The sequence below is a fragment of the Neurospora crassa genome, linkage group IV, assembly GCF_000182925.2.
Source record: "Neurospora crassa OR74A linkage group IV, whole genome shotgun sequence".
Lineage (NCBI taxonomy): Eukaryota > Fungi > Ascomycota > Sordariomycetes > Sordariales > Sordariaceae > Neurospora > Neurospora crassa.
In genome coordinates this window covers 3,722,959-3,745,558 of record NC_026504.1, presented here as the reverse complement: position 1 = coordinate 3,745,558, position 22,600 = coordinate 3,722,959, and the positions used below count along the sequence as shown (strand labels likewise).

Genomic DNA, 22,600 nt, shown 5'->3' with positions numbered 1-22,600 from the left:
CTATATTAAAAAAATAAGAATTCTAAAATGAAATATATTATAAAGGAGTCTCGATTTATAATAGAATTTAGTTTTAAATTATTTTACTTTTTTAGCCCTCTTAAGGCCGTAAGTATCTTACTCTATAAGAGGCTAAAAGTATTAAAAAATTAAATTAACGAAATTTATTTTAATATAGAAGAATATAGGGATAAAGATTATCTACTACTTATAATTATATATACTCTATACCTCTAACTATACTAATATAATCTTACAAATATATAATATCGTCTTTTAATTACCGTAAATAAAGAAAAGCCTATCGCTAAACTACATCTAATTTATACTAAATAAATTAAAAAATAATTTATCGTACAAATAATAGATACCGGCGAATTCACCTTCGTTTTCGTTAATAGCAAGCGTTTAAAGAATATAGCTTTTAAGTATATAATATTATTTAACTTTAAGGAAGCAATAAGCGGGAAAAAAACCTTATTCGCCGATAAACGGAAAGAGGGACTTTAATTTCTTTATAATTAAATAGTTTATAGTAGGGCGAAATAATTGTAGCGTTTGTACGAAAGCCGGGATAACCCAATACAGTCGGAAGGGAATAGTAAACCGAAATTAGTTAAATCGGAATAGGCCTTAAATATTAAAATTATTTATTAATAAATAAATTGTAAAGTTACGTATTATATCCTATCAACTAGTACCTAAATTCTAAATTATATTTAAATAGTTATAGTTATTATATATAATAATAAGAGTAGGGTTAGAAATAATACGTTTAAAGTTAGCCTAAAAGCGTTAATATAAATTATAAAACAAATAATCGACGGTACTAACTATTATAGAAATTGTAAGAGTTTTAATTATTATTATAATTTTAATATAAAATATATAAATACTAAAAATAGATAAAGTATTTTGGATATACTTAGCAACGCTGTTAGTACGCAAATATAAACCTATAATTTGCAAAAAGAAATCGGATTTACTAGGGGCGACGATATATATAATAATAATTAAGATTATATATATTATAGGCGAAATATAGTCGCTATAATAAATTTATAATCCCTACGTTTTTTTATAGGTGTAAGTATATTGTATTAAACTTATAAGAAGCGAATATAATTTAAACGTATATTTAGGTAGGCTATTAATATATTGCTTAATAGCCGATGTAATTTATTGTATATCGTATAGATCCGCGATATTATATAGCTAGTCCCCCTATAGAGTAGAAGAGGTACTAAACTTCGTAAAAAATAAAAATAGGTCGATATATTTAGAGAGAGATATTAATTCCTAATAGAAGTTCTTTATATTATATAAATTACCCTTATTATTAAAATATATTATAATATTACTATAATAGAGAATTTTATATATATAATTATTATATAGCGTATTAATAAGTTACTTAATATAGAATTTCGATAGCCGGTTATTACTTTAAATTATTTTAATTTAACTACGAATAAAGGGTTTTAATATCCCCCTAGGATATAAATATACCTAATACTCTTAAATAAAACGAGCGAAGTATTAATTTTAATTAATAACGCCTAAATTACTCTAATTTTATAGTAGTAAGCTATATTCGATTGGGTTCGGGGAGGTTGGGGGGCTATAGTAAGGAGTTGGAATTAAAGCCCTAGGGTTTAAATACGTACGAATCAAATATATTACTATAATTAGAATATTCGGGAAAATACTAAATTTAAACGAAAGGAAGGGCGAATTAGATACAAGCGTAGAAGGGTTATTAGGTAAAGTTAGAACGGCCGTTTCCTAGAACGAATAGTAAATTATATTAAGTAAATTAAACGTCGTAGGTCTATATATATTACTCTAATCGGAGTTATAATAAACAAAAACGGATAAATTACATATTGCAACTTTAGGGGTTTTACTCTAATTAGAGTCGTAGAGAACGAAAACGGATGTATTACGTATTGCGATTTTAGGGGTTTCGTTCTAATAAGAGTAAATAATTAGAATTAAGGTATATTTTAATTCTAATTAGAGCAGAATTTAATTGCAATAGTTGGGCCCTATAGCGGTTAACGGCCGAAATATTCAAAATTGGCTTAGACCTGCTACTGCAGAAACGGGTGGGGTGGGGTGGTTTTGGAGGTTAGTGGGTCTGACTGAGACTAATTGTGCTAAGCTAAGAACGAGAAAGGAAAAGAACTGTGGAGGGCTAAAATATATAGTGGTGGCGCCCTAATGGCCCACATGTGACCGAGCAATTCGGGCAGGCCCAATGCCAGTGAATGGCAGTCTGGGCGCTCCATACCACACCACAACAGTGTGTGACTAACTAACTGCTTGCTGCTGAAGTGGTGCCTTTGTTGATTTTCCTATGTTGCTGTTGGTTCCGTGTTGGTTTTGGCTCACTCTTCGACTTTCTCCTCCCGTCCCTTGTCATTCGGATTCCACTGGGGTAAGATCAGGAACCAAATCACGCCTACCGCCGGCGCAGCGCTCACCGGCCCTGCCCGTTTGCGATAACGTGCTACACTGACGCTGTCTTTGTATATCCCTTCTCTTTGCTTGTCTGATGTTGTCAAGCACGAATTGAACGAGACAGATGTACGGGACAGGAGACGCTCGTGTTAACTGATATTTCTGCTTGATCAACCCACGACAGCTCGCTTGCTCGTTGTTCCATGGATAACAGTAGAAGTATGTATCAGCCACATCTCGTCTCGTCTCGTCTAGTTTTTCAGGTCTGAACCCCACCAAACCGGCAGCACCAAGGATTATGAGACGGAAACCGAGGACCAAGACCAGAGGAGTGAGGAACACTGTTTGATCTGAAACTAGAGATCGGGTGAAGCTATCGTATTCTGAGCCGGAAATTCGGACGAACTGTGATGTGAGGAGTTGATTGAGGACAACTGACATCCCGATATCTTTCCTCTCGCTTCAAGTTAACTGTCACAAGAATGAGGTGAGTTGAGGTGTCATTTTCAATAACCAAACCATGATCAAGCGATAAATGCCGTGCACCACCACCTCATGCCCACGTTTTCGTGTCAAGTATGCCAACCTGTCCGTTTAGCTGTTGTTCAATGCTGGTTTCTATTGGTACATTACATATTGGTACACTTTTGATAATGTCATAAGAATCATGAGAGGGTATCCTTTATATTTTGCTTTTTGGGTTTTATGCTGGCTCAACGAGGTTTACTCGGCGATCTTGGCAAGGATCCTATCGAAGAGACATATGTCAGTAACCGGCTCTTCCTGTATGTTTGCATAGGCCGGCCGGGAATAGTTTCCCTCCCCCCTCCAATCAGGGACAGAATCTGTGGTGTGTGGTGTAACTTACTCGCTATCGCGGAAGAGGGTGTACTCCTCCTCGCCAACCTTGACAGGGGAACCGCCGTACTGTCAAAGAGCGCGTTAGTATCCATATTCCTCTCTTCTTTCCTCTTTATACAACAGCCCATGCATGCATGCGTTGCATCCGGGTGTTACGGACAGATAACCTTAATCTGTAACCGCCCGTCTGCTCTGCACCGGCATTGTGTGTAGCGCATTGGTGGCCCTCTAACGTACCTGAGGGATAAGAACGCGGTCGCCAGCGTTGACACCCATGGGGAGACGCTTGCCGTCCTTGTCGAGGGCACCGGGGCCAACAGCGAGAACCTTGGCCTCGTTGAGGTCCTTAACGGAGGACTCGGGAAGGAAGATGCCGGAGGCAGTCTTGGCCTCGGCCTTGACGCGCTGGACGAGGACGCGGTCAAGGAGGGGGATGAGGGACTTGACGGAGCGGACGGTAGTGGCCTGCGGTGACGACAACAATAACGCGTTAGTCGACAGTTTGGTTTCATGATATCGTCTTGCATGTTCGGCGCCAATTGCACTTGTCGTGGTGCTTGCCGCCGAATGTTCAGTTGGGCCGGTGCTAGCCAGAGGTTCTACAGCGCAATTGCTAGGCTTCCGATAGCTACGCAATGCTGCCACAGTATGTAGCTCCCTCTTTCCGGCGCTTCCTTGTCCCCGGCGGCGGAGTGCGATTGGATGTCTCGGACGGGAGGTGTGTGCTCACCATTTTGACGGGATTGAAACGGTGAACGGCAACGAGGGATTCGACTGGCGAGCTTGGGCGTGAGGATGGACGAGTACGGCGGATCTGAGGAGACTGAGGGGGAAAGAGCTTCGGTATTCAGGTCGGCGGGATCGCGACTTTTGATTACCCTTGCACGAGCTTCGATGCGCATCTAGAAGATGCCGCTCCATTTTTTAATGGGCCCGGACTTGCTGTTTATCCCTACCGATGTCGGTACGTCACCGGCAATCCCGCCTAAACGGGCAGCCTACCTGCTTCTGATTGGCTGTGCGAAGCTGGGGTAACACGCCCGGCTTGGCCGGGGAACGGTGGATCGTCCTGCGAAGCGGCTCCGTCCGTTGCTCCGGTTACCATGACAGAACACAGATAAGGTCTCCTCTACATCTATAGGTATCTATATAAAGGGTAATCTGGACTTACAACTTCCATCTCATTGAGAACGGTCTTGAAAAGTCCATCACCATTAGCAACGTCACATATCTCACGGGCGGGCAGCTGTCTGTCTAGATTTTACCACTTCTCACTCGATCAATAACTGCACTTTCTAATTATAAAGCGAGCGACCTTTGTACACTCAACAGTGTTTAATGCCCGTCTCCCACAATATGTCTAGCCTAGCCATACCACCTTCTATCTTTTACCAGAGAGTAGCATAATCAAAAAGATGAACGCTGTATGCCTGGAACCCAGCCCCCCTATACTGAATCTTTGCATCGACACCCAAACCCAATCGCAGCGCTGTCTTCCCAAGTCCCAAAAACGCCCAAGAAAATGACGAAAAACCGCTGCCTCGCAAGGAAACAGACACCGACTGAGAGGAAAATGGTAACAATACCCATATACTGCACTAAAAACGTATGTTCGGTCTTTTCAATACTAAACCCAAGTTATCCCCCACAAGTCCCATCAGATAACCCTTCTTGTTCCTAACCCAAATGTTGGTGGCATCCTGTGCCCCCAAGAAGCCGTCCTGTATTTGAGGATGTCTACTGGCGCGAAGGCTCCACTTCTAGCGTTTGGCCTTTTCATCTTTGGTGCCTGCAGGTGCTGATGGGGGTTCGAGAGTATGTACGTGATCGTCCGCATGTGCCACGTTGCCGGGGCCGATCTGCCGGCAGATGACGGTGTTCGCCACCCATGGATCGTCAAGAATTTCCGTCATCTTGGCTCGTGTCTTGGGATCCAGATCGAGCATCCTGCCGATGACGTGTCTGCTTTCCCTCGGGAGAAGCCTGAGGATTCTCCAAGGACCACGGATAACCTCCTTCTTCTCTCCAGTGCTGCCAGCTTCTCCTTGTACGCTGGTTGTCGGCTTGTGATCGGAAGTCGTCTTCTTGTCATCCTGAACCTTGTCGATCTTGTCGCTGCTAGCCCTGACGCTCTGAGGGTCGTAGTCTCTGTATGGAACATCGCTAAGCGCCGACGTGGAGGCTGAAGGTGGAAGCAACAGTTTCTTTGGGTCATGTCCGAACGAAGGTTCTGCAGCGAATAGCTTGAACGAGTTGTCGGTCAATCGAGGAACCTTCCACGGGAATCGCCGGAGTGTCATGCAGCAGTAGATGATGGCCAAGGACCAGATATCAACGGCTTCGGGATCGTACTTCTTTTCGTCGTACACTTCGGGGGCAAGATATGGGTCGGATCCAACAATGCCTTTGATCGGTTAGCAACCCTTCAACCAGCATCTTCTCAGCCAAGTGTTTACATACCTGAGGCATGTACAATACCAGTCTCAAACGGATACCGGAAAACATGAGCACTACCAAAATCGATAATCTTCATAATCCCATGCTCGCTAACCACAACGTTGTCAAGCTTCAGATCCCGATGCGCGAGGCCCATGCTGTGAAGGTATGTTACGCCACTCAAGATCTGAAGGAAGCAGCAGCTGACCTCTTCTCGAGACATCTTTCCTGTCATGACAATGGCGAACAGGTCATACGGAGCGTACTCCATCACCTCATACCACTTGCCCTTCTCCTGGACAATGTCTAGGGTTTCAATGATGTTGCCATGGTGCAAAGAAGATCCCATGCAATACTCGGCCGTAAGCTTCTTGACATATTCGCGCTCGGTTTCGTACGAGTGGCGAGGGCGGAACTCCTTAACGGCAAAGACCACACCGTCTTCGCTGCGCTTCATGAGTCTCACCGAACCTCCCGCTCCGGCACCCAACACCTTGCCAAGCTTCCCGTATTTAGAAGAGAGACCGTGATCGTCACCGAACGGAATCTGGGCGGACTTGCCTCCCGGTGTCTTGGGCGTAGACTTTACAGAAGCAGCGGGAGATGCCGGTCTCTTGTTCTTGTGGGGTCCCAGCTTGAAGAACCTCTTCAGGTCCGCCATTGAGCTATTTCTGCTGGGGATTGTGGCCTCGTCGTCGTTGTCATGGCGATCCTTCTTGGAGCGTTTGTCGCTTTTGGATACCAGACTCAAAGAGGACGAGTTCTTTTTCCTGGAGAAGATGAAGCGAGGCTCAATGCCTTTTTGTGCAGGTCGTTTGCTTGCCGAGTACGGATCGTTGGCATCGCCGGGAGGTGGTAGTTGGCGGGTGTAGAACTGTGACGCGGCCAACGCTCGGGAGGGACTGGATTCACGAGACGCAGGCTGAGATCTACTGGGGGAACTGCTGCCGCCGGATCCAACGGAAAACAACCCTCTGCGATGTTCACCAATAGTGATCTGGGGACGATCTCGGCCATCTATCGAAGTCGGCCTGGAAGAGCTCCGCAGCTGTTCGTCGGGTGTAGGCAGCTGGACATTGCGGAGAGAGGTAGGTGATGTCGGTTCGTGGGAAGAATCTTGAGGAGTGATGAGGTTGGCACTCCGCCTTTCTTGCGCCAGAGCGCTCTCGCGGCGAAGTTCTCGGTCGACGTTGTCGGTTCCAGCCGGCGTGAGAGGAGGTGTATGCATTTCGTGGCCCCTGACGTGCGGAGTAAGAAGCGGTGAGTTGCGACCTGCCGAGCTCCGTGTATGTTCGCGACTGGGAGCTCTTGAATCATCTTCGTGGGAAGGTGTCTGGAGATAGCAAAGTATTAGTCCTCGCCCAAGGGGTAAAGACGCAGACGCGAAGAATGGTGACTATGCATGCATGGATATATGGTGTGCAATCAGACAAGAGACATGGAAAAAGCCAGCAAAAGCCACCGAGCTGATCTTGGTTGCACAAGCCCCCCCCGGAAGCGACGGACCAAGGCAAAAGCAAAACTTGGGAGATGAACAAAGGAAGGAAGCAAGAAGCGTAGCCCCTCACGTGAAATTAGGATGGGCTTACCCTTGAAGCGGGAAGCGAGAATGCCTCGTACTGGAAAAGGCTTATCCTTCGCTCCTGCAGCGGACAGGCCTTCAACCTCTCGGCGATATCACGAAGCTGCTCGGGGGTGACCTCACCCGGTTCGCCGAGGGTGACGTCTGGTGCAATGGTTGGTGTCGATGTGGTGCCCTCTGGCGTGATCTCTTCGACAGTTGACTTGAAGCGGACAGCAGGCTCGGTTTTGGATGGTTCAGCGGGAGTGACTTTGACCGATTGCGGCTCGACAGCTGTTGGAGTAGACTACAAGTCAGCGAATTGCTTCAATCCAATGCTTGCTCGTTCTAGTCCCCGAGGATTGGCGTAGTAGGGATCAGAGATGAGGGGTTGCCGTTGATTTTTTATTCGTGTTTTTTTCTTTTCCAATTCTTCGTCGTTGTTTCCTTTCTCCTTACCTTGGAACTGTTCGTCCGGTTGACGCTGCTCTGACTCTTTCTCAGCGGTCGCCATCTTTTTTTTTTTTAGGTGTTTTGTTGTTTTTGTTGGGTGACTTTGATTTCTTGGTTCGAATTTGCGCCCGTCTCCGCAAACTAATAAAACTTGTAAAATCCTGGCAGGAATCCGAATAACGTCTGGTGTCTGGCCCGCCCTGGAAAACAGAGATAAAAAAGATGGGATAAAAGACCGTGTGATGCAAGATGCAAGGGCCAGACAGGTGACAGAGCGACAGAAGATGCAAGACAAGACCAGACCGGCAAGCAGACGCAGCGGCGGAATGGGCGGAAACTATGTCAAGTGGAAGCAAGGGAAAGGCAAATGGGACGGCGGCGAAAGAAGAGTCGGGGCCAAATAGATGACGGCGATCTCAACTGTCATGGAACTGCAAAGCCTGTAGACAAGGCTTGGACTGGTCACTACTAGTACACTATGTAGGAGGTGAATAATGGGGTTTCCACTTTCCACCGTGACTTCTGATTTGACTTTGCCTGGCCTTGACGATTCCTTGTCGATGCTGTGTGCCTAGGCTTCAGTTCTTGTTCACTTGGGACAGAAGCGGCCCGGGTTCGGCGAAGAAATGGAAGTGTGAAAGATGGCGCTCTGTTGCGTCGTGGTGGGGCCGAGCTATGTACATGACAGGTACTTACAGGAAACGTTGGCTGCAGGCGGCGGGAAACACGGGTACCCTTGATGGACCACCAGCCAGTGCACCCGCCTGGGAGGAGAGGACCTGAGTTGAATCTGAGAGCGGGCACGCCGGCACTGAGATCGGGCCAAGCCGGCTTTCCTAGAATGATTGAATTTCAGACGGATCCGCAGTCACAGACTCCCGTCCTCACAAGGTGAACGGTCTCGAAGCCAAACAGTTTGAACGTGGCGGCGGGCACCCTGTCTGGGCGTCAGTGTTCCCAAAACCGCAATAGGAGTCCCGTCTTGGATCTTGGTCTTTGTCATACACTACACAAGTACACATTGGAACCGGGAGCGGTCGGCAACCTGGGGTCAGGTCCCTGATCCTGTCCATCGATGTCCTCTTCCATCTTGTCCGACTTCCTTTTCCAGCTTTGAAAGATGCCGAGCGATTGCAGCGCCTCCCCCTCTAAAACGCCAATGACCAGCTGCATTGACGCAGTCGTAATTCCTGCCAGGACATCCATTCCATCACATCTCTGTTTCCGCCGCCCCGTGTTGTTCCTCAAACACTGGGCAGTTCACCCAATGACTCGAGTGAACACCTCAGCCGGTTGTGCCTTGCGTCCTTGGCTGTCATCCTCGTTGCCCTGCGTTTCAACTGAACAACAGAGAGTCAAGTATGAATCCCGCAGCAGCCCCGACCACCGTCAAAGCGGCCTTTTAGAGCGCCGCCGTGTCCGAAAGACCGAGGCACCGCAAAGGCATGGATGACAAGTCTAGGTGGTGTTGGTGGTCAGCTTTGTCTCCAGTGACTGTCCTGATGTCACCCAACCTTTTTTTTCGATGGACTGCCAACGGATATGGTAAACAGCTTTCTATGTCGATCTCTACCGCCGAAAACCAGGTCCTTATCGCTCGGTTCGGTGTAACCCATGTCGATACCCCGCCATGCTGCGGGAGGTAATTGCCCGAATGGTTCTAGAAGCCATTGAATGTAATTGCAATCGTTGCACACGTGTAGGATATTAAACAATCATCCATTTCATCTCGTTAGTATTGAAAGCATGAGATGAACACCATGGCGACATGATACCGGGGCTTCGCCTGAGTGGTAAGAAGTGGGCTGGTGGATAAGCACTTGGGCGAAGCGGATGTTTGTTTACAAAACCCCTTTTTATATATGTGTGTGATTTGTCTTGCAGTCAGCTTAGCCAAAAGCATTATAAACACATCTCACCTACATTCAGGTAAGCATAATACCCGTTGGGCGGTCTACCTTGGTGACCGCCAACCTTAAAACTTAATCCTACAGAGACAGATCCTCGTCATACGCCTGCGTGTTCCACAAACACAAGCTATGTGAGCCAAGGTTGACGAAGCTGGAGTACGTTGAGGCAATGCAAACGCAAACCGGCAAATGCCCATATATGCCATGCCTGCCATCAGCACCCTTTTGTGGAAGCCTTTCCCAAACGATCATACTCCGTGGACCAACCAACAGCTCCAGGCACCGCTGTGCATTTTGAGATTTTGCCATACAATAATGATACAAGCAAAGATACACAGAGCCACAAGCTATGGCTATAGTCCGCATCCAATATTGGTAACAATGCCGTGGTCTATCCACCTAAAAGAAACAACCGTAACGCCTTCGTGCCCCCAAGCCCGTATAATGTCTTTCAGCGTATAGCCTCTTTCAGGGGATAACGTTGATACCGATCGACCTGGCCTGGTAGATGACCGCCCTGCAGAGGCCCTCGAGGGGCAGGCCGGATAGACGGAGCTCGGACTGCTTGATCTTGGCAATCTCGTAGACATGTTTGAGGCTGACGGTGCCGACAACCTCCTTGCCGGGGTTGCTGGCGCCCTTTCTCTTGCCGCCCTTGCCTATCGGGGCCTCGGCGGCGTTGAGCAGAAGCCATGATGTGTGAGGGGTGCGGACATCGAAGTGGAACGAGCGGTCGGGCCTGACGGTAACACGGACGGGCATAGGGGTACCGGTGTTGATATGGGCGGTTCTGGCGTTGAACTCCTATACAGATTTGAGCGCATGTCAGCTTGTGTTGTGGATATTATATGGGTGGGCGCATGCAAACCGACCTTGCAAAAGTCCATGGACTTGATGCCCTTGGAACCAAGGGCCGGACCGACCGGGGGACTCGGGCTGGCCTGACCGGCGCCGACAATGAGCTTCACCACCTGCTCAACACCACCAGCACCACCTTTTGCGGCCTTGGACATTCTGGCGACTCTACTGCAGATACCCTCGAGGGAAATTAAGTTGGGAGGAGAACGGAACGGTAATTCGGCGCGTCTGCAGTCGCGTGTTACACTTTCGAGGTCGGTCGGGTATCCTCGTTCGCGACGGCGGCAGCAACGGCGGCGGCGACGCCGCGCGCGGCACCTCAAGCTGGGCCCAAAAAAAAATCAGGGCGCCGGGCCGGCAACCGTTGCAGCCAGGGTCACGTCAGCCACTTCTTCAAAGCCTCAGCCACACACTATTTAGTGTAAAGTGCCGCAATCAGTCCCTTATCGCCGCTTTTCAGTGCCGTTAGTGGCTTACAGTAGTACTAGTACAGCATCGACGCCGAGCCCGCCCGTCAACTGAAAGTCCCGGCCTCGCTCGTCCCCAATTGCTCTCCTACCCGTACTACGCCCCCACTTTTTTGGACCTCGTAGAACTCGCACCCCCTAAAGTGGGTGCTCACGGGTACTACGGCCACACCAGTAAAACGGCCAGGTCAGGGTTAGAGGTGCAGTTTTGAGGCTCGATTCGTAGGGTAAAGCACAACTTCCCAACATATAGAAATTTCTGAAAAATGAAAAGCTGAACGGATACATTACTCTGTCCTGACTATCTTCTAACTCTTTCTTTATTCTCAATTAGTTGTTGAAATACGTTGTGGGCGTTCACTATTTTGGTATCGTTTATCTGATTCGCACCTCTAACCCTGGTGGCCGTTTTAGTGGTGTGGCCGTGTTATTCGTAAGCACCCACTTAGGTGGGTGCGAATTTGCGAGTCCCAAAAAAGTGGGGGCGTAGTACGGGTACCGGGCGTGACTTGGATTGATCATTCCCGTCATTGCCTGCCGCCTGCCCTGCCGCAAAGGTGCGTTCGAGCTGCTGCAAGTCTGCAAGGGAACACAGCATTGCGAAACCTGAACGCTCCAAGTGATTGCAGACCCGCTGTAGGAACCTGAAAGGGTCCAATCGATCGTCAAGTCCTCAGGTGATGTGGAGAGTTGGGCGGAACAGTGACGTGCACCTTCAAGAGCCAGTGAGTCTTCTTTGCTGCTCGACTGCCACGCATCGAGGGCCACGGCTAGAGGCAGTCGGCCGCGGGGAAGCCCAAAGGTACGTACTTGTAGGAGATTTGGGACAGACTGGGTTGCCCCTTCTGTTTTCCATTGGCTTTTATCTGAGCGCGGCGCCATCTCAGCTCTGCCCCATCTTTCTCGACGGCGGTGAATGACTTTAATCTTGAACATCAAACTACCTGGAAAATTCTCACAACTAGACTCATTTTCGCCTCGTTGTCTTGACTTTTTGCTTCTGTAATCTATACTCTTCCCATTTCGCCCTATACCCCCCCCCCCCAGTCTTTCATCATGTTCAAGTGGGCGCAAGCGGCGTGAGTACTCCAAGCACCACCCCCACCATCCGCTGGACGCAGACCTCTAACGACTCGCTTGTAGGTTGGCCAATGTCGCCGGCACCAAGGAGCCTATCTACGGCCCCGAGGCTATCAGGTCTGTCGCCGAGGAGGCCAAGACAACTCCCTATACCGAAACCACCAAGGATGACCTGAAGTGGCAGGCCATGGAGTCCACTTGCGTCGAGACGCAGTGCTTCTACTTCATGACGGACAGCGGCCAGCTCGCCTTTGCCCAGGTCATCTACTCTAACGTTGCGTAAGATTCCCCATTGCACGATTCGCCGTCAATGTGGCGCGCTCGCAAACTTGGGCCTTGTATTGACCTGATGGCACAACAGTGGCATCCGCACGACTTGCCAGTTTAACTGCAAGGTCTTCTCCCTGGATGGATCCAAGCCCCACCTCTGGTGCTCTACGCCCCTCAACAACCACGAGTTCAGCGAGGACAAGACCAGCTTCTACGCCACCGATTGCGCCGTCGAGCTTTCGGAAGATGGAAACTCGTACACTATCAAGTCGTTGAACGATGAAAGGTCGATTGTCAACGTGACCATCAAGAGGACAGCGCCTGGCTTCAAGATTGGTACATCCGGCACAACACTGTTTGGCACCGACCTTGCCAACCCTTGGGGTTCCATGCGCCACGTTTTCTGGCCCAGGTGTGTCGCTGAGGGCACGATTGCCACTCCGGATGGTCCCGTCGACTGCAAGGGACGCGCCATGTTCGTCCACGCTCTGCAGGGCATGAAGCCTCATCACGCCGCGGCCAAGTGGAACTTTTGCAACTTCCAAGGCCCCAACTACTCTGCGGTCCTGATGCAGTACACAACTCCCCCTTCTTACGGATCGACGGTCGTGAACGTCGGCGGTATTGTCAAGGACAATGAGATCATTTTTGCCGGCGCCGAGGGTGCGGTCACGCATGTTGCGATCAAGGGCGACACGGAGAACGACTGGCCCGAGCCGACTGCTATCAAGTTTGAGTGGAAGGGTACTACCAAGGACGGCAAGCAGGCCGATGCTGTTCTAGAGGGCGAGCTCGAGGATAAGCTCGACAGGATAGACGTCATGGCTGAGGTGCCGGGATTCGTCAAGCAGATTGTCGCGGGTGCTGTTGGCACAAAGCCGTACATTTACCAGGTATGTTGTTTTGCTGATCACTCATTATTTGGACTGTGGAACTGACATGAAAACAATATAGTACGCGCCACAAAAGAAGAAGCTCACTCTCAAGCTCAAGCTTGGGGAGGAAGAAATTTCGGAGGAGGGCTACCTGTTCAGCGAGGCTACCTTCATTTCCGCCTAAATCTAAGATGTGGATGAGGAAGTAATGACGGTTTTTTCTGGGTAACACGCTATATCAATGAGGGCTGGTATCATGGTTTGGAGTCGTTGAGAGATGCCGATAGAGGTGCTTGGTCACTCGTTGGACGGTTTGTCTCCTGCATACTGTTTATAAGGACTCGATAATTTGCTCCGTCTCGGTCTGGACAAGGAGCCCGCTTTGCATAGTGGATCGGATATAACATAACAAGGCTTCCTGGAGAGCCCAATAATTTAATAGACTTGGATTGCTTCCTGTGCTGGTCGTGTTGTCCGCTGCGACTGTGTGATACATGGTACGTAGTTTAACTTAAGCATCATCTTCTTGCCCTTCCTGTCTGTCAGTGCACCTCTTTACGCTGGCGCACGGATCCCTATTTGGATATGATGGATAGCTTAAGCTCACCCTCACGCTGTTTGAACTCCACCCCTCTGCCTCGCAAGGGAACCGACCAACCTCAAACTTTCAAACCACTTTCAGCCCCACCTTAGGCGCATTCGCTTACACCAACTTCCACTTGACTGCACGCCTCCGTCCCGGTTGCATTTGGCCTTGCAGGGAGTGCTCTTTGAGCTTTCATCATTTCTTTTGTTTACTCTCAAAACAACGCGGGTTAACTTTGATCACTCGTTAAGTACCATGCCGCCAACTATACCCTCTCGCGGCGGTCCCTCGGGACTGAAGCACCGCCACTCAGTGAGCGGTAAGTCCGTCTTGAGCGGCGCGAGTGGGAAGGGCAAGGGCCAGGGCGGCGTGGGCATCAAGCGCCACAGGTACGTCGACTTCAATTGAACGCGGTCATGCGCCGAGAGCACTGCACCTACCTCAGCACCTAGCACCAGCATCTTGACAAGTTCGAGGAAGCCTTCATGTGGACGACGATATACGATACACGGTCACCAGGCAAAAAAAAAAAAAAAAAAAAAAAAAACGAAAGAAAGAAACAAAGAAAGAACGAAAGAACGAAAATGAAACAGATTTTACTCAAGTATACAATGTACACTCACTAACCGACTTCACATTTGGGAAACAGAAAAATCATCAAAGATACTATTCGCGGCATCAGTGAGTTTCCACAGCCTACAACCACCTACGATTGAGCACATCAACCATCAGCGCGTTGTGTTACCATCCTCATCTATCTTCGATTGGGAGTGAAAGTGGAACGCGCTTCTTCGAATTCCTTCAGCTCATGATCCTCGATCGAGAAACGACGGTTTACTGATGCATCCATGCTCTGTGTGCTTCAGCCAAGCCTGCTATTCGGTACGTACTGTGCGAGACTGGATTGGCGTTGTCTATTATTCTGTTTTGTCTTTCGTTGCAATCTATTCTCTGCCTTTTCCTTTTGTCAAATCCATGTCAGGTTCATTTTGGTTGTCAAATGCTATCGATGCATCTCAGTGGGCCGTTGCTGCCATGGATTTGTCTACCCTGCACTTTGGTATTGGCATTTCACGTTGTATTCCATTTTACTCATCGTGCCTCTTAAGGGTCAGAGTCTTCATACCTGCATCAGGTTACTCTTGATGTGATACCTCTACCGCTGCTATTTTGGAATGCATTCATCAACCTTTCTTTACATGCTCCTGACAAGCTTTGTCTTGAAACTTGAAGGCCTACTCACCTACTAGCCCACCTTCCCTTCAGCATCATCAGTTATTCCTCTTTCGTAAAGCGGTCCAAGCATTTTCAGAAGAAGAGTATGTAACTAACACATTTGCAGACGTCTAGCCCGTCGTGGCGGTGTCAAGCGTATCTCTGCCGGCATATACGATGAAATCAGGGCAGCACTGAAGGAAAGACTTCAGATGGTATGCCTCCCAACGCCTCCATATCTTCCTCTTAGCTACCACAATTCCACTACTAATTTAGACCTATAATAGATCCTGCGCGACTGTGTCACGTACACAGAGCACAGGCACGCGAAGACGGTCACCGTAACGGACGTAAGTAGCATCAGCACCCTCGAGGGCCACAGGACATGGCAAGTATCAGCGGAAGCAACGGTTAGCTAACAGGAGAAAAGGTGATTTTCGCCCTTCGTCGCATTGGCAAACCCATCTACGGCTTTGACCCCGAGACGTGGGAGCCTCCTGCGCGCGGCGCCCACCGTCGCGCCCTCGCCCAGGGTGGCGAACAAGGTCGCAGCGGTACTCGCGGCGGCGATAACGACGATTCGGACTAGAGTACCCCGAAGTCAACCTACGACAACTACCTGGCCCAAAATGATCCCCAGGTTATGGCGAATATGTCAGCAAAGGCGGCGGCTACGGCAGATGCGACGATGTCGGGGTTTTCGTATTCAAATCATGCGCCTTTAGCCGCACCAGCCCCTGCTATGGTGCCTGTGCTTGCAAGAGGATTTATACCGATCAACATCAACCATCACATGCCACCCGATCGACAGTATAAAGCATAAATTCGCACTACCTCACGATCTCTCGGCTGTCCCAGGCGGTCACTACTCGTCAGTTACATATGTCACCCCCTACATACACAAAATGAAGGAATGGTGTATTCGCGATGATACCCCAGTTGCTTTGGTTAAACCCGGGTTCAGAAATGTTCCAAATTGGGGAAAAGACGGAGGAGGCTTTCTCATGACGAATTTTGCGTGTGTTTTGCTCTTTTGTGGACGGATGGATTCTTCATATCATAATGAGGCGTTTGTGGGTCAGGCATTTGTCTATGGCTTATAGGGAATTCACGAATGCACTGGGATAGAAGGTATGCATCGTTGTTTCTTTTTTTTCTTTTTTATAAGAACGGTGATGGGGCTGTGACGATCAGGTTTCCAAGTATATAAGGGTTGTATGGACAAAGGTCGATTGGTAGAGTCAATTGTTTGTCATTGTTGGGCTGGATGATTGTTAAATAAATTATCTGATGTCTGATGGAGGTTTGGTCTACGTCTTACTGCTGCAGCGATGCCTTCGAATGGAGATACTCTTCGTTTATGAGAACGTCCAGCTTGTTGCGCATGTGAGGGTAGTCTCTGCAGAGATGCATAGTTTTAAATCTTTAAGAGGTATCTAAGTTCCGTGAGTAACATGAAGCTCGGTGCCAAGTGATTATCAACAGTTTCTTTCTGTTCGTCTTTGCAGTGCCCTGGGCCTAGGCGGATACCGCCGGTTAAACGTCCCCTAAAGTTCGGTGAGCACCAGACCACCTTCCCAATTCAGACGTCACCTTTTTAGCTTCCCGGCCCAATAGCTTCTTGCGAATTCTTCCTTTTCCTTTCTTCTACCGAAGTCATGCAAAGTAGCTTCGAAACATTTTACACTACTGACCTTTGAACCTTTTACCGTGAAGTTGACCTTCATCCCCCAATTTCTCAAATTTGTACTTTTTGCGCCGGGAAAGTCACCTCACCGCCGACGCTTCCCCGCATAGCAAACAGGACCCCTCAACACCAAGCTTGGCATCACCATCAAATCACCGAACCACCACCACCATCTCCATCACGAATCACCACGACTCCAGCTTGACTAAACGGCAGGAGAAAGAAGTACACAGCCGACAAAATGACTACCTCTACCTCCACCCCCAGAATTACAGTCCTAGGCTCCCTAAACATAGACCTGGTAGCCTACGTCTCCCACCACCCGCTTCCAGGAGAAACCATGACCGCCAACTCCGTCGCCGTCTCCCCCGGCGGAAAGGGAGCCAACCAAGCCGTCGCATGCGCCAAGTTATCCCGCTCCCACACTTCCTCTTCTTCTTCTTCCTCTTCTTTCGCTGAAGAAACCGCTCACATCACCATGCTCGGCACAGTCGGCGCCGACTCTTATGGGTCCCTGCTCAAAGAAAACCTTGCCAAACACGGCGTCGACGTCTCGGGCGTGCGCGTTCTGGATTCTCCTCCCGGAGCCAAGACGGGCATGGCCATGATTGTGGTGGACGAGCCGACGGGCCAGAACCGCATCATCTTGAGTCCCGAGGCGAACCATTTCCTCCAGCCCGAGCACGTTTCCGAGGTTGCACACCTCAGTAGCAGCAGTGTTGGTGGTGCGGCCCAAGAAAAGCCGGATTTGCTCATCATGCAGCTCGAGATCCCCGTGCCGACGGTGCTGCAGGCGCTCAGGACGGCCAAGCAGAATGGGGTGCAGGTCCTGCTGAACCCGGCGCCGGCGGTCCCCTTGCCGGATGAGGCGTTTGACGGGCTGGCGCACTTGGTGGTGAATGAGACGGAGGCGGCCATTCTTAGCGGGTTGGAGGAGTCGGTGCTGGACACGGAGGAAGGGCTGGAGAAAGTGGGCAAGGTGTTTTTGGAAAAGGGGGTGAAAACGGTGATTGTCACTTTGGGTGGGCGGGGAGTTTTCTTCATGACTGGTGGTGGTGAGGGGGGAAGCAAAAAGGGATTGATCAAGGCGGAGAAGGCCAAGGTGGTGGATACCACGGCGGCGGGTGATACGTTTGTCGGAATGTATGCGCTGGAGGTGGTGATTGCTGCCAAAAAGGGGGAACAGTTCGATATCGAGGGCGCGGTAAGGAAGGCGAATAAGGCGGCGGCGAAGACGGTGGAGAGGCCCGGGGCACAGGATTCGATTCCTTGGAGGGATGAGTTGTTGTAGATGTGAGATGCGCGCGGGGAGGGGAAAGGAAATGGGAAGGTCACGGAGGGATGGGGATGGGGAGGCATGAAAGCATCGGTATGGAGTTATGTGTAGACAAAGTGAGGAACCAAATGAATTGCATGAACATCAACAACGCATGGTGTGAAATCTAGGGGACTTATGTTTTATTATTATCTAGAACGAGGGTATCTTTTTCTCCTATCCAATTGTGACATCAGCCGCCAGCGAGTTGTGCTGCCGCGAGCACCTTGGCTCATCCATGTCCGTGTACAAAATCTAAGTGGTATCTCGAAAGAAGAAAGTTGTGAAAGACCGGAGGATTTTGGGCGTAAAGCGAAAACAGAAAACATGCGAGAAAGAACAAGCAACCACCCCGGTGAACGCCTGTAGGTAGGTATTATCGTAATGAAAGAAAAAACTGCTTCCAACCCATTAGAGCGAGTGGACAAACCCCCCCAGATTACCCTTGCTGGTCGGTACCATATCCATGATGGTTCGTCCGACCACGACAACGAGCAACTCAATAACCGACCTTCACGATATCCCCCTCGAAGCAGGCAAGATATCGCCTAACTTCCCAATCTGGATTCAATTACCGCTTGTACTCAGCAACAACGCCCTCCAAACACCTCGCGGCCCTCCTCTCCCCCTTCCTAAACCGACCACAGAACCATTCAGGTAACACCTCGCCACAGTTAGCATTTGCATGCTCGGCCGCGAACCCGACCTCTGCCTCCTTTCCGCATTTCTCCCGCGTCAGCCTAACCGCTTCAACCAACATATCCCTGCCCACGCCCCTGCCTCTGTATCTGAGCTTAGTCGTCCACGCGCGGATCACGCCCCTCCCGCCCTTGAAGGACTTGGTCTTTGCGGAGAAGGAGTTGTGGCGGGAGTGGGATTTCCGCTGTCTGTTTGCGGTGGGCGAGGAGGAGCGAGAGGAAGTGGGTGGTTCGAGACGAAGGACGAGGGCGCCAATGAGCTCGGTGCCATAATAGGTGCCGAGGACGATGTCTTCTTCTTCCGTGGCTGGGCTGTTGCCGTCCGCTGCCGACGGATTGAGTAGCCAATCCCAAGATAGGGATTCAGCTAGCTTGATGTAACCTGAAGTAAAGTACCTGATGGTCATCAGGTAGGTCATGACTACTCCAGAGAGAAGCATGGCTGTGGTGCCCCAGTCTTGGTGTTGGGGGGAGGCGCGGGCAATGCCGAATTGGTAGACCAATGCCAAGGCGACGGAAAGCGCGGAAAGACAGGCAGGGTGGGTGATGAGGTGGTAAGAGGCTTGTTGACGCTGTTGGGCGATGGAGTCGGCGATGAGTTTCAGGGCGTCGGTCTTGGCGGGGCGGGTGGTGAGGATGTCGAGGGTGAGAGGGGGGATGTCGTCGAGGTTTTCGGCACCGCTGGCGGCGACAGTTGGTGGTGTTGATGTCATGGTGGTTGACTTGGATCTTGATTTGGAGGATTTGGCGGTTGAAGCTGAGGATGAGGAGGAAGATGGTGAGCGAGATAGCGGCGGTAGTGGTGGAGGAACGTAGGGCTCTAGGTAGGGAGTGGAGGGGTTGGAGGAGAGCCCGGAGTGAGGGAGAACGAGGTTGGCGCGGAGGAAGGTGAAGAAAGCTGGTGATTGGCAATGTTAGAATCGATGATAACAAAGTTGGTATATATCTAGCTGAGGAGAATGTGAAGCGATGTCGAGAGATCTAGTGATGGTACATGACGGTTTCGAAGGAGGCAATCAGCGGAGCGACAGTGGACGATTATGGAGGTAAAGCTTTGGGCCACGTGGGAATGAATCTAAGAATAAGATTCATGCGCAACAGGTCCATGATTGTTGGCTTTGGATATCGACGTGTTGAAATCGGGAAGTGAAGCACGTGTCTCGTTGACGGGCTGAGTCGCACTCTCGTGGTGTCTTGGCCGATGAACGGACCGGGGTACCGGGCCCCGCCGCCCCCGGAATTGTCCCCTGTTGAACGGACCTCAGGCCGGACCCCCGAATCCAAGCCAAGAAATCCAGGCCCAAGCAGAAAATTTTCGGCGCCAAGAAGAACAAAACCCGACACAAGCGAAAGGGGCATTTCGAACTCCGGCCTGATGGAAGACGGATGCTCGTGATGCTGCGGAAAGAGAGAGAGAATGAAGAAATGGTTCAGTTGCTTACCAGCACTGGTCTTGAGTCCGGGTACGGCATTGATCCTGTCAACCATCCGCGGGTGACATTTGCTCAAATCGAGCTCCGTGATGCTGGATGACATGTGGTTGGAGCCGTCCATGTTATTGGAGCGCTGTCGAGGCGTATCGATGCTGCTGGGATGCGACTGCGGAGGCAATCTGAGCGGAGGCCGGCAGTGAACCGAGCTAGAGGCCGTGTTCCTATAGCGTTGGCAATTCAGGGTATGTATTAGCAGCCGTCAGGGCCTCTGATGTGGGTGTCCACATTCAATGCCTTTCGCCGTCCCTGGGTCGACAAGTATAATCAAGCAAGATGTGCCAAAACATGGGAGAGGACGAAGAACAAAGTTTAGACCCGAAGGCAAGACAGATATCGGGCAGTGAAATGTGTGTCGGGCTTTGTCTCAGGGATCCCTTAACCTTAAAACTCACCTGGACATTCTGGAGATGGTGTGGGTTTTGTGCGGGTGGATCCTTTGAGGAGAAATTTGAATGGAGTCCATCCGTCTTGGGGTCATGAATGGAATTTCCTCGAGGGCTGGGCTGGTCTTTTTTTTTTTTCGTTTAAACGTCTGAAGCAGATGCAGACTAGATGACGACAGCAAGTGTCTTATGTATGTAGTATGTATGTAGTATGTATGTATGTTATATCAATCCCGCGATAGCCCGCAGCGACGCGCTAGACATGTTCTACATGACATATATAGGCCGATCCGTTGACGCTTGACGGCCATCACCTCATGTATAAGTGACCCGTGACGGGATCTCCACAAGGCAAGGAGGTGGTGTACGCAGAAATCTTTGAGCTCCCTGCGACTGACAGGCTATCAGGCCTTCTTGAGGATGGCTGCAGTGTCTGGAACGTGCAGAGCTTGTTTATCGTTGCATGTCCAGACAAAGATTCCGGAGTTTTGGTCAGTGGTTGGGAACCAACAAACGACGGAAGCGATCGATGTCACCCGTCTGGCCGTCTCTCTGCTCTCCCACGAAACTGCATCTGCATGGCTTCCATGTTCGATGGCGCGATAAGACGGAGACACACCGGCCAATGGTTTCGATGTAAAACAACCTCTCTTCGTCTCTCCTGCAAGTCAGTCAGCCTGCCAAGCGCATGCTCAAAAAGTTCTGGGTCGTGTGCCGTCGAGTTTGCCGAACTGGCGGCAAATCGAATAAACGAAGCCGAGTGAGAAACTTGAACTGGTTGGTGTGAGACAATGTGGGGGGTTCAGTGTGACAGTTCCAAACTGGGATTGGTATGGATGGGCAGCGAGGTTTGGCTGATGCTATGGTAGCATGTTTCGCCTTTTGTTGCTCGTCTCGTTGGCTGCTCTCAGTGGTCTGAGAGTGTGTTTCGAAACCCGAGGGAAAAGGGGAGCAGATCATGATGAACGGCACATCGAGACATGGACAGACGATCAGGATTACGACGCTCGATCAGATAGTTCATTGCAGAGTGAAGCGGAAGGGTCCAGAGAAATTGCCAAAACTGCCCCTGGCTAAGTAGAATAAGATGACATGTAGATGTGCTAAAGATGGTGGTTTCTGTCACTAGGGATTTTTGCGAAAGAGGGGTTGTTCGGGTGTTGTTGGGTGCTGGGTGCCCGTGATCGTGATAGCGATACAGCCCGTGATGGGGGGGTTTGCTGATAGCGTACATAGAACCATGGCGTGGGTGAGGTGTGTGTGGCTTAGAGGTAGCCGCCATATCCTGTGTTCCGAGAATTCGGATCCCAAAGGAATATCTGCTTGTAGTATCGATAGGGATGATGTCGACACTTTGGGACACAGCATTGAGCAAGTTTGAGCGATGTTGGTGGGTTGCATTCTCTGCGATCTCAAGGTATCATCGAGGTAGGTATCTGAGACCGTCCTGTCGTTGATTTTGGCAACGTTAGTGGCTGCAGGCAAGTGTCCCTCCAACCATAACAACAACCCCTCACCGGGCTGTTGAACCCCACTATCAAGGCAGACGGCTCCCCTGTCACGGCCTGTCCCTCTGGTGCACCCAATCTCAAACACAGCGTGCATCGCTTGCCTCATGTTAAAACATCTCGCAAGGATGGAGTAACCCCGGCGTCAGCGTCAGCTTTGTTTTGGATTCGTCCCAAGGCTGTATATCGAAACTTGCTCATACGAGTGCGTACGATATATGAAGAGTATACTTCTAAATAGTATGCTTGCATCTGGAGGGATGGTCTTTGTTGATATTGACCTGCTCATCCTAGTGAGTGAAGCCGCCGCTCTCGTCCCTCGCCGTCGGCAGTTCCGTCCGTGGGGAATTCAAGATAAGAAAGGTTGTCAAAGAGGTGTGTCCTACTGCAGTATTACCCCCATCGTTCACGGAAGAGAAAATATCAGATGCTGTATCAAGTACGTAGACCTTGAGGTATCGTACTGCCGATGCTCGATGAA

At 49.9% G+C, this 22,600-nt stretch overlaps 7 protein-coding genes across 8 annotated transcripts; 3 read left to right on the top strand and 4 right to left on the bottom strand.

The window, feature by feature from the left end:
* Positions 1 to 2,788: 2,788 nt before the first annotated feature.
* NCU04334 (chaperonin) lies at positions 2,789 to 4,218 on the bottom strand. Its single transcript, XM_951222.2, has 4 exons — positions 4,055 to 4,218; positions 3,562 to 3,789; positions 3,332 to 3,390; positions 2,789 to 3,211 (listed from the first exon to the last, which is right to left on the bottom strand). Exons 1-4 carry the CDS (start codon positions 4,055 to 4,057, stop codon positions 3,187 to 3,189), a joined length of 315 nt encoding a protein of 104 aa, XP_956315.1. The 5' UTR covers positions 4,058 to 4,218; the 3' UTR covers positions 2,789 to 3,186.
* A 265-nt stretch (positions 4,219 to 4,483) lies between these two features.
* On the bottom strand, positions 4,484 to 8,326 carry stk-30 (serine/threonine protein kinase-30). Its single transcript, XM_951223.3, has 4 exons — positions 7,781 to 8,326; positions 7,350 to 7,615; positions 5,785 to 7,093; positions 4,484 to 5,728 (listed from the first exon to the last, which is right to left on the bottom strand). The coding sequence occupies exons 1-4, from the start codon at positions 7,833 to 7,835 to the stop codon at positions 5,085 to 5,087; spliced, it is 2,274 nt and encodes a 757-aa protein (XP_956316.1). The 5' UTR covers positions 7,836 to 8,326; the 3' UTR covers positions 4,484 to 5,084.
* A 1,291-nt stretch (positions 8,327 to 9,617) lies between these two features.
* On the bottom strand, positions 9,618 to 10,866 carry NCU04336 (mitochondrial 54S ribosomal protein YmL19). Its single transcript, XM_951224.2, has 2 exons — positions 10,557 to 10,866; positions 9,618 to 10,488 (listed from the first exon to the last, which is right to left on the bottom strand). The coding sequence occupies exons 1-2, from the start codon at positions 10,695 to 10,697 to the stop codon at positions 10,153 to 10,155; spliced, it is 477 nt and encodes a 158-aa protein (XP_956317.1). The 5' UTR covers positions 10,698 to 10,866; the 3' UTR covers positions 9,618 to 10,152.
* A 768-nt stretch (positions 10,867 to 11,634) lies between these two features.
* NCU04337 (survival factor 1) lies at positions 11,635 to 13,695 on the top strand. Its single transcript, XM_951225.3, has 4 exons — positions 11,635 to 12,088; positions 12,153 to 12,368; positions 12,451 to 13,252; positions 13,314 to 13,695. The coding sequence occupies exons 1-4, from the start codon at positions 12,066 to 12,068 to the stop codon at positions 13,416 to 13,418; spliced, it is 1,146 nt and encodes a 381-aa protein (XP_956318.1). The 5' UTR covers positions 11,635 to 12,065; the 3' UTR covers positions 13,419 to 13,695.
* A 223-nt stretch (positions 13,696 to 13,918) lies between these two features.
* hH4v (histone h4-2) lies at positions 13,919 to 16,398 on the top strand. Its single transcript, XM_951226.3, has 6 exons — positions 13,919 to 14,209; positions 14,470 to 14,501; positions 14,687 to 14,702; positions 15,163 to 15,250; positions 15,323 to 15,385; positions 15,466 to 16,398. The coding sequence occupies exons 1-6, from the start codon at positions 14,076 to 14,078 to the stop codon at positions 15,622 to 15,624; spliced, it is 492 nt and encodes a 163-aa protein (XP_956319.3). The 5' UTR covers positions 13,919 to 14,075; the 3' UTR covers positions 15,625 to 16,398.
* Positions 16,399 to 16,641: 243 nt separating this feature from the next.
* Positions 16,642 to 18,217, top strand: NCU04339 (ribokinase). Its single transcript, XM_951227.3, has one exon. It carries the CDS (start codon positions 16,964 to 16,966, stop codon positions 18,011 to 18,013), a length of 1,050 nt encoding a protein of 349 aa, XP_956320.3. The 5' UTR covers positions 16,642 to 16,963; the 3' UTR covers positions 18,014 to 18,217.
* Positions 18,166 to 20,903, bottom strand: NCU04340. 2 transcript variants are annotated; one of them, XM_011395777.1, is made up of 3 exons: positions 20,621 to 20,903; positions 20,178 to 20,389; positions 18,166 to 19,633 (listed from the first exon to the last, which is right to left on the bottom strand). In XM_011395777.1, the coding sequence occupies exons 1-3, from the start codon at positions 20,704 to 20,706 to the stop codon at positions 18,609 to 18,611; spliced, it is 1,323 nt and encodes a 440-aa protein (XP_011394079.1). In that variant the 5' UTR covers positions 20,707 to 20,903; the 3' UTR covers positions 18,166 to 18,608. The 2 variants fall into 2 exon arrangements, with proteins under 2 accessions (XP_011394079.1, XP_011394080.1); XM_011395778.1 differs by lacking the exon at positions 20,621 to 20,903 and having other exon boundaries at positions 20,178 to 20,597.
* Positions 20,904 to 22,600: the final 1,697 nt, after the last annotated feature.